Source organism: Juglans regia, chromosome 7, assembly GCF_001411555.2.
Source record: "Juglans regia cultivar Chandler chromosome 7, Walnut 2.0, whole genome shotgun sequence".
Lineage (NCBI taxonomy): Eukaryota > Viridiplantae > Streptophyta > Magnoliopsida > Fagales > Juglandaceae > Juglans > Juglans regia.
This window is the reverse complement of record NC_049907.1, coordinates 29,190,129-29,199,417: the sequence shown is the minus strand read 5'-3', so window position 1 is coordinate 29,199,417 and position 9,289 is coordinate 29,190,129. Positions and strand designations below refer to the sequence as shown.

Genomic DNA, 9,289 nt, shown 5'->3' with positions numbered 1-9,289 from the left:
ATTTGTTCGAACACTCCGTTCGTTCGAACATGATCAAATATGGTAATTAGTTCGATATGAATATTTCATATTGTTTGAATGGACGTGTCGGTTCGAACCGAGAAATATTCCATTCAAACAAAGTATAATTGAGATGTAATCAGTTTGTCTAAAAAGAAAAAAATTGCATTCTAACGGTTTCGACTGGATTCGCCCAATTTCGTCTCTAAAAATGATTTTTTGAGATAATTTCTTCTTCCAAAAACTTTTTGAGACAGTCTTTCCGAGATAAAATAGAGATGAAATTTTTTTGTCACAAAATATAATTTGGGACGAAATTTGGGTTTTTTGAGACAAAATTTTTTGTTTCAAAAAACCCAATCTCTTGTAGTGAATAATTCTTCAAAATCTTGTTTTGATTTTCAATTAATTTCAATTAATTTCAAAATTTCAAACCAAACATGCATTATTAAGTTGGGATTGATCGAAACACAAAAATCAAAATCACTTTTACAAGTACCAAAACAAGAACTAATTTTTTTTTTTTTTTTAAATTGTATTAAAACATCTTTTCAACTTTATCTTTCCGATTTCATAAACCAGCTCGTTATATATATATATATATATATATATATATATATATATATATATTTAACAAATTATTACAAGATTTCTCTGTCGTTTTTCAAAACACAATAATTTAGGTTAATTCTACATGCCGTAGAACTATAGTAACTAGCCTTCTACGTCAGAAGAAAATTAGGATATATAAAGATATTATGGTCTGAACCCAGGCTAGCTAGTAATTTAAGGGACTGAATACCTGAATTCTGTGCGTGCCAATTGCGATAGTACTACTAGGTTAATTCTGTAGCATGTGAAAATTATAAACTCTTCATTAGATATTTGTACTGGTCTCTATTGGGTACTATTCATATCGTAAAAACTCAGCTATATACTCAAAATTAGGTAGTGGTGCGCTAATCTAGCTAGCTAGCAAAGTACTACACCTATTGTGAAAGCTATATATAGATATTTGTGGTCTAGGTTTAATTTTTTACAAAAAAGAATTGTTTATTTGTACTGAGTTATTTCTTATTAAAAGGGCTATATATTTTCTTTTTAAATGGTTCTATTCCCTCCCTAAGAAGGAAATGCTCAAGTCCAAGCTGCTTATAAATGATATTAAATATTATTCATGTTGAATTCATATATAGTGTTGGATCATTCTCCTAACAACCTAGCTTTCCCTCGTACTTGTTTATTTCTAACAACTTTAAACTAATTTTTTTACGGTGATCACCTTCTCTTTCAATAATCGAAATAAACAAAAAGTCAAGATTAATGCATGTTACAATTAAAGTATTGACACAGAAAACCTAATTAAGAGAAGAAAATAACCCTAATATATAGGTAGTTGAGACATTCTAGCAACTTATACATATGTTGTTGTCCTCGAGCCGCACCCTACCATGTTTTGGTTATCGGAATTAATGTTTGATATTACACGGAATGAATTCCCGTGAATTCATCCCGTGCAACTCAGCCTATTTATAATGTGGCACTGGAAGACCTATTCATCTCCACTTGGGAAACTTCAGTACCCTTGTGCAAATAAGCAAACATTGAGCTTTGCTTAGACTAGCTAGCTACGTACTCATGGAGGCTTTACGTCCAAACTCTTTTTCTTTGGCATACAGAAAGGTAGTAAGGGTCCCTGAGAGTGAGAAGCAAGATCGCTGCTCGTGGAAAAGGTGGAATATAAGTAGCATAGGCAACAGCCTAGGCAGCCGGCCCAATGCATCAAAATCTTTATATAGAACATCAAAATCTTATGGTGTTGCTTCAGTAAGTGCTACTGCTAGTTTGGATTCAAACCCTAATAACAGGATGATGAGGAAGATCCAAGGAGGTGGAACGACCTCTACTTTAGTGACGATGATTAATGAAGACATTGGAGTCATAAATTTTTTAAGAGGGAAGAATTTTTTCATTACGGGTGCTACTGGATTCTTGGCCAAAGGTATACTCTTACTAATGCTTGTATGATATTCGACAGATGCTCAGCACCTTATTAAACTAGTAACCATGGACTGATGTTTTCTAAATGCATGTAGTGCTCATTGAGAAGATTTTACGAGCAGTGCCAGATGTGGGTAAGATATTTGTTTTGATCAGGGCAAAAAACAAGGAATCTGCAAATGAAAGATTACAAAGCGAAGTACGTGTTGATCTATTTATGAAGTGATGATCATATCTTTGAAACTTTCTGAATTGGTTAATTATTTGTAAATGAAAGATTTCAATTGTTTGATCGAATTTGGTGGTCCATATATCTAGAAATAGACCATAACTAATTGTCAAGTAGCTTCAAATCATGAGGTACGAACTACTAAATTAATTAATCACGCGCATGCATGTTTATCGATCTCTAAAACTGAATCATCTAATAATTCGATCAAGAAGTTAAGCTAAGAGGACCTCAAATATTCATTTCTAGTAATATTTGTGTTCAGATAATAAATGCTGAGCTGTTCAAGTGTCTCCGGCAAATACATGGGAAATCCTATCAAGACTTCATGTTGAGAAAACTGGTGACTGTAGTTGGTGATGTCCGAGAGCAAAATCTGGGTTTAGATGCAGAAGTGGCTGATGTGATTAGAAAAGAAGCCAATATTATTGTAAATTCTGCAGCTACTACAGATTTCCGTGAAAGGTTGTATGAATCTGTTTGTATTGGTACTTATTACAACTGTATTTACATATATATATAAAGATCTATTAACTATTATGCATTTTTGTTTGAAAATTAAGTAGATACGATGTTGCTGTTGATATCAACATAAGAGGTCCTTGTCTGCTTATGAGCTTTGCAAAGACGTGCAAGAAACTTGAGCTCTTCTTGCATATATCAACAGGTACACGAGTGGAATTAGCTTATGGCAAATTATCATGATTACCCAAGTAATGCTATGATTTATGTCCAATGTTCTTAGAACAGTAATATATATATATATATATATATATGTAATTCTTTCGCTCGTGAACGTACGTACAGCTTATGTTCATGGAGTAGGAGAAGGAATATTTATGGAAGAGTCACTTCGCAAGGAGGCTACCCCTCCAAGTTCCTTCCCTACTTTGGACATCAACCTTGAAATGAAGTTGGCTTTGGATTCCTTAGAAGATTTTAAAAATAAAGGACTGACCCGGAAAATGAAAGAATTTGGCTTGGTGAGGTAAGAAGTTTCTTCTTTTTATCTTTTCTTTCAAAGTGAATATTTAGAACTATAAGGGATGGTTGGAGATCATGAGATGAGATGAGAATTTAATTTGTATATAATAGTAAGACGGTTTGTGAATAATAGTGAGATAATTTGAGTTAAGTATTTTTTGAATTTTGAAAAAAGGAAAAGAAGTTGAATAAAAAATATTATAAAGTTAAAATATTGTTAGAATATAATTTTTTAATATAATCTTTATTTTGGCATTTGAAAATTTTGAATAGTTTTTTATTTGTTGTTTGAAAGTTTGAGAAAATTATACTGATTTGCATGGAAAATGTTGTACTGATTGGTTCAAAAATGTTTGTTTTGAGTTATGTTTGAGAATAAAATGAGATGAGATGAGATTGGATGAAAATAATTTCCAAACATCCCTTGGCTGTAGTTTTTCAATCCAGAATTTAACAAAAGTACTATCATAGTACGTTTCTTGTGGTTTGTGTGCCTAGTTTCCGCATGACGAAACTGTGGGTTTTTTTTATTTTATATATATATATATATATATATAATCAATCATTTGTTAAAAAATAAATCTAATATACTATATTAAGCCACATCAAAATCTAACTTTTTTATTTTATAATTATCTTTGTGACAAGTCGGCCTATGTGAATATATTATTCAACTTTATTATATATTAAATAAAAGAGAGTGCAATATTAATGTTTAGCAATTTCATTATCAGGGCAAGAAAACACGGGTGGAAAGATACATATTCCTTCACCAAGGCTATGGGAGAAATGGTAATGGGAGAAATTAAAGGAGACCTTCCGTTGGTAATTGTTAGACCAAGTGTTATTGAGAGCACTTATAAGGAGCCATTCCCTGGATGGATAGAAGGGATTAGGTATGTCTTTATCGATTATTCAAATAGCTCTTAGCCATTACTAAATACAAGTAAAATTATTTGTACCGTCTAATTAGGTTGTGCAAGCCTCGCGTCTCTTTAAAAAAAGTGGACAAATCTAAGACTCATAAAAAAAACTTACATTTTAATAAGTGTGTCCCAAGATTTTATAAAAGAAGTGCGCGAGATTTGTATGCCCTACAAATTTTAAAATTGTATCTAATATTATTCTAAATGCAAATGCTCTTATATATTAACACTTGAGATAACTTTCTTTTATTTCCTTTAAGGATGATTGACCCAATCATTTCCTCCTACGGAAAAGGGCAGCTCACGGGTTTTCCAATTGATCTAAATGGGGTATTCGACATTGTAAGTAATATTACTTTTCCCATGCGACTATTCCACTCAAGTATGCGTTACAACCATGGATCAAGATTCTCTATAATCGTTTTATTCAAATGCTTTCTTCTACTGGAAGAAATATATATATATATATATATATATATATATATATATCTGTGTGTGGACTCTTCAACATTAAATGCTACCCGTCATGAGTTTTGTGGATCCTAATATTAATGGCAACGGAATATAATTAAAAAATGATAGAGAATCATGATATTTTTAAATAAGAGAAATGATAGTTGCAGTCATATGTATATAAATGTAATGCAATCATTTTGAAAAATTGAATAAATACGAGACCCACATAAAAATAAAATTAATTTTGTAATAGTGGACCCGGCCACTCTTTTTTAAAGCAATTGCAAGGCGCTTGTGAACTCTCCGACTGTATGTAGATATTTGAACAAATTAATTCTTCCTCGAACTTACATGGTGGCCGCTAATTGTAGGTCCCTGCTGACATGGTTGTGAATGCCACCTTGGCAGCCATAACAAGGCATGGAATGGCCGGAAAGGGAGACATGAACATCTACCATGTTGCCTCTTCAGTAGCTAACCCCTTACTCCTAAAAGATCTTTTAACATTTTTCAGTGATCACTTTATTTCATCTCCCTGGATCGACTCCGAGGGTAGGCCAACCCATGTAAAACCCATCAAAATGTTCGGCTCCATGGATGAATTTTCTGCTCACATTTCGCGAGATACAATTCAGCAAAATTCAAATGGGAAACTGCCTCAGGAATTTGAAAATAGTTGCAGAAAATTGGTTGAGAGGGCAAAGTACCTAGCCGATATATATGAGCCATACACGTTCAACCCAGGAAGGTATATATGATCCTCAAATGATATTGTTTCCCTCTTGTATGAAGATATGTCATCTGCTGTTCTAGTAAATAAAGCACTACAATGCATGCATGCAGGTTTGATAACAGCAATGCCCAGAGATTGATGGAAAGCATGTCCGAGGAAGAAAAGAGTATGTTTGGTTTTGATGTGAGGAGCATAGATTGGAAAGACTACATCCTTAATGTCCATATACCTGGTCTAAGGACGCATGCCATGAAGGAGAAAGCTGGAATATCTAATTAACCCATGTGAATCTTATTCCGTGGTATCCCTGGATTTCTTAAGAAATAAATGCTAGCAGCTTGCTGCCACCTTTATTTTTTCTTTTTCTAGTCATCTATATGAGTGGATGGCAGAGTTCTTCACACTTTTTTTTTCTCAAAAATAAATTATGTAGGTTTGTTTTATTCTACTTTATAAATAGAGTTAATGTAAACGCAATAATTTTTGTGGGATCCATTAAAATTATAAAAAAAAATAAAGTCAAACACAAATTGTAATACTCAGACATTAATCAGGTAGCGGCGAACTTATATTATCGAAAGCTGATTGACTACCTTAATAAAGTAAACAAAAATGGAGGAAACTAGCCAAGTTAAATTTATACAGGTTATATATAATATATGTGTGTGTGTATTAGTTAATGTGATGCCCTTAGATCTTGCTTGGGATTGGATGGACATCTAAAGCGTCGAAACATGCAATACAAGGTTACCTGCCTCGTTCATCATAGTTAAAGATCATGAAATATGCAATATGCAATATTTGTAGCATGCATCTAGTAATATGCAATATGCACCAAGCATTCATCTAGCAATATGCAATATTCGCAGCAGATAATTTTTTTTTTCTTTGAGTAATACTATGCACCAAACTAATAACATTCTAAATGATTATGAAACATATTACATAAAACATGAAAGTCCAAGTCCAAAACATTATTCCCCCCAAATCTTAACAAGTTAATAGGAAACTTTAACATACAATTTACGGATGCATGCATGGCAGTGAATGCATGAATGCATAATCATAATCACAAATAAGCATGACGTGACTTTATATATAATATGACATAAATTGACATGATTTGAACTTGAGCATAGATTGAACTTGAAACTGAACTTGACATGACGTGAACTTGAACGTAAACTGACTTGAACATGAACTTAACATAATATGGACTTGAATTGAACGTGAACTAACTGAAATTGAATATGAACTGAACCAAACGTTGAATAGCATGAACATGAACGTGCAATACATGAACTTGAAATCTTGTTCAATAAATAGACATGATTAATAAACGTAAACATATGAGTGCTACACGGTTCCCCTTTATCCGTGTGTCCCTACCAATTACTGTAACACCCCGGTTCCGCACGGGTTGAAGAGTTACTTCCTATTACTTAAACTCACATTTCAACAATATAAATTTAGACTCCAAATTTCCAATATCATATAGAAATTTCGATTCAAGCTAGTTTCATCAATATAATTAATTTTCCAAAATGCCAAGTCATCATAACACAATAAAGTTTCTTAATAAAAATCTCCAATACGCATAAAAACTTTTTATGCTCAATCCACTATACTTAAATCATCTCACCCAATGCCTCATAATCTTGATCCTTAGCTGAACCATCAAAATATCTGAAAAATATTGTAGAGATAAAGGGTGAGTTATCAACAACTCAGTAAGCAGAGAGTATATATTAACTTGTAAACATGAGCATTTATAAAGTTCGGTATGTAGAACAAAACATTTATGTTTAGAATACAGAAACAACCTATTTACTTTCAGAATGCATAAACAAAACTTGGTACAAAATATCAAAGTGAAATTTTTAGAAAAACAAACTTGTTCCCAAAAAGAAAATCTTTTAACATATCCAAACTGAAACATTATATTTATATCATCTCATAGCATCACATCGGGACAAATACCATGTTTAACCCCCGTGGTAGGGTTATAAACTACCATTATATCCGTAGCTGGGCCATATACCATGTTTCACCTTCGTGGTAGGGTTATAAACCACCATTATACCTGTGTCTAGGCTATATACCATGTTTCACTCCCGTGGTAGGGTTATAAACCACCATTATACCCATGGTAGGGCCTTAACAAAAATGTAACGGAACATCATCGGAATTAGATCACATTCAGATGCAGAATCAGAACTTCATAACAAGGTTTTCAGATGATACATCATATCAAAACAAAATACTAAATAGTTTTAGATTATTTCACATGTTAGAAATAAACAAAATCAAAACATCTTAATTTATTCATAGCAAAAATTTTTAAATTTTCATATTTGCTCTTTTTGCATAGTTCAGAAACAGAATGTACAAAATTAGCTCATGTCTACACCAGTCATGACAGAAAATACTTTCTCTTATATAGAATTTATGCATATGCAAAACAAACATCTGAGGTCGTTTTCAGATTTCTTTTAAAAAACAAACATGCATATTTTCAAAGTCAACCTCATTTCATTTTTTTTATGCAAAACTAGTATATGAACCTCGCTTACCTGGACTTCTTAGCTTTTCAGCAATTTTCCTCAATAATGCCAAACAAGAATTACTCGTCACCTATAAAATAATCACGTAATTTTTATAAATTTCCAATCGAACATGTATTTCAATATTTAAGCTTAAGATGCTAAAATAACCTATTTTCATTCCTCAAAACCTATAACCCTGAAATACCATCACTTCTCCAAATCCAACAATAACCACTTAAAATTCTCTAACTAAGCTATTAAAATATTCCAAGGCACTTTATAAAACTGTAAAATAATATTAATAATAAACTCAACTATGCCACAAAACACAATTCTGGTTTAAGGATTCATTATAACAAAACTGATTAAAGTAGGAAGGCAAAGATTTCATTTAAATACTTATACTACAAACCAATCCTACGAACAACAGGTTTATAAAAAACATGTTCAACAAGCACCCATTCAAGGCCATTTTGGGAAAGAAAAAGAAAACATAACCTGCATGGCTTTTTGAAAACAAAAATTGGGATTTACAAACACGTAACAGTGGCCATGCTGACCGAGGAGGAAGGTGGGACGCAACGGTAGGGCTGGGCGGATGTCACAGGTGGTCCACATGGCGGCGGAGTACTGAGAGATAGAGATAGAGAGTGGTGAGTGAGAGTGAGTGAGTGGTGGGAGAGAGAGGGAGAGATCAGCACCATGAGAGAGACGGATAGTAAGGGAAAGAGAGAAATTGGGCCAAACTGACAATGGGCAACCGAAAGGGATGGAGATGCCATGTGATGGTGGCTCGCGACAAGACGGGGTTGGGTATGGTGGTTCGGGGTGGTGCAAGGTAGTGGTGTACAGTGAAGCTTTTCCACTGTTAGGTTTACTCTAATAAGGATAGTCTTGCGGCTCTGAGTTTGTTACAGACAATGGTTGGTGCAAGGCCGTGGGAAAACGTCTCACGCCTGAGCCACGCTGAATAGGTGGCAAGCAGCTAGCAACTTGCACCACTGGTGGCGGAGGTGCAAAGCACAAAACTTGCACTGTTTTCTAGCTTAAAAATAGAGGCTTCCGAGTTATGGGTGTTGTAACGCCATGATGTGTAGACATGCAGCGGTGGAGTTTTCGGCTGTTTGAGCAGTGGTGAGGAGGATGTTGAGGTGGTTTACAGTGGGGAAGAGGGTTACGAGAGGTGGAGTGGAGCACGACCCTATGGTGGGGCTGGGTGTCATCGGTGGTGGTGTTAGGAGGTGCAGTGGCCTCCTGCATGTGACGCCCCCAAATTCTGCTTGGGATCGGATCGGATCGGACGAATATTTGAAGTGTCGAGACATGCAACACAAGGTTACTTGCCCCCGTTCATGACATATAAGATGCAATGTTCCTAACATGCATCTAGTATTATGCAATATTCGCAGTCGAT

The 9,289-nt window shown here is 34.1% G+C and overlaps 1 protein-coding gene across 1 annotated transcript; it reads left to right on the top strand.

Moving 5' to 3' along the window:
• Positions 1-1,580: 1,580 nt before the first annotated feature.
• Positions 1,581-5,729, top strand: LOC108990292 (fatty acyl-CoA reductase 2, chloroplastic-like). The gene is made up of 9 exons (XM_018964213.2): positions 1,581-2,002; positions 2,097-2,200; positions 2,496-2,695; positions 2,797-2,897; positions 3,038-3,218; positions 3,949-4,110; positions 4,401-4,482; positions 4,968-5,344; positions 5,440-5,729. Exons 1-9 carry the CDS (start codon positions 1,639-1,641, stop codon positions 5,606-5,608), a joined length of 1,740 nt encoding a protein of 579 aa, XP_018819758.1. The 5' UTR covers positions 1,581-1,638; the 3' UTR covers positions 5,609-5,729.
• The last annotated feature ends 3,560 nt before the right edge of the window (positions 5,730-9,289 follow it).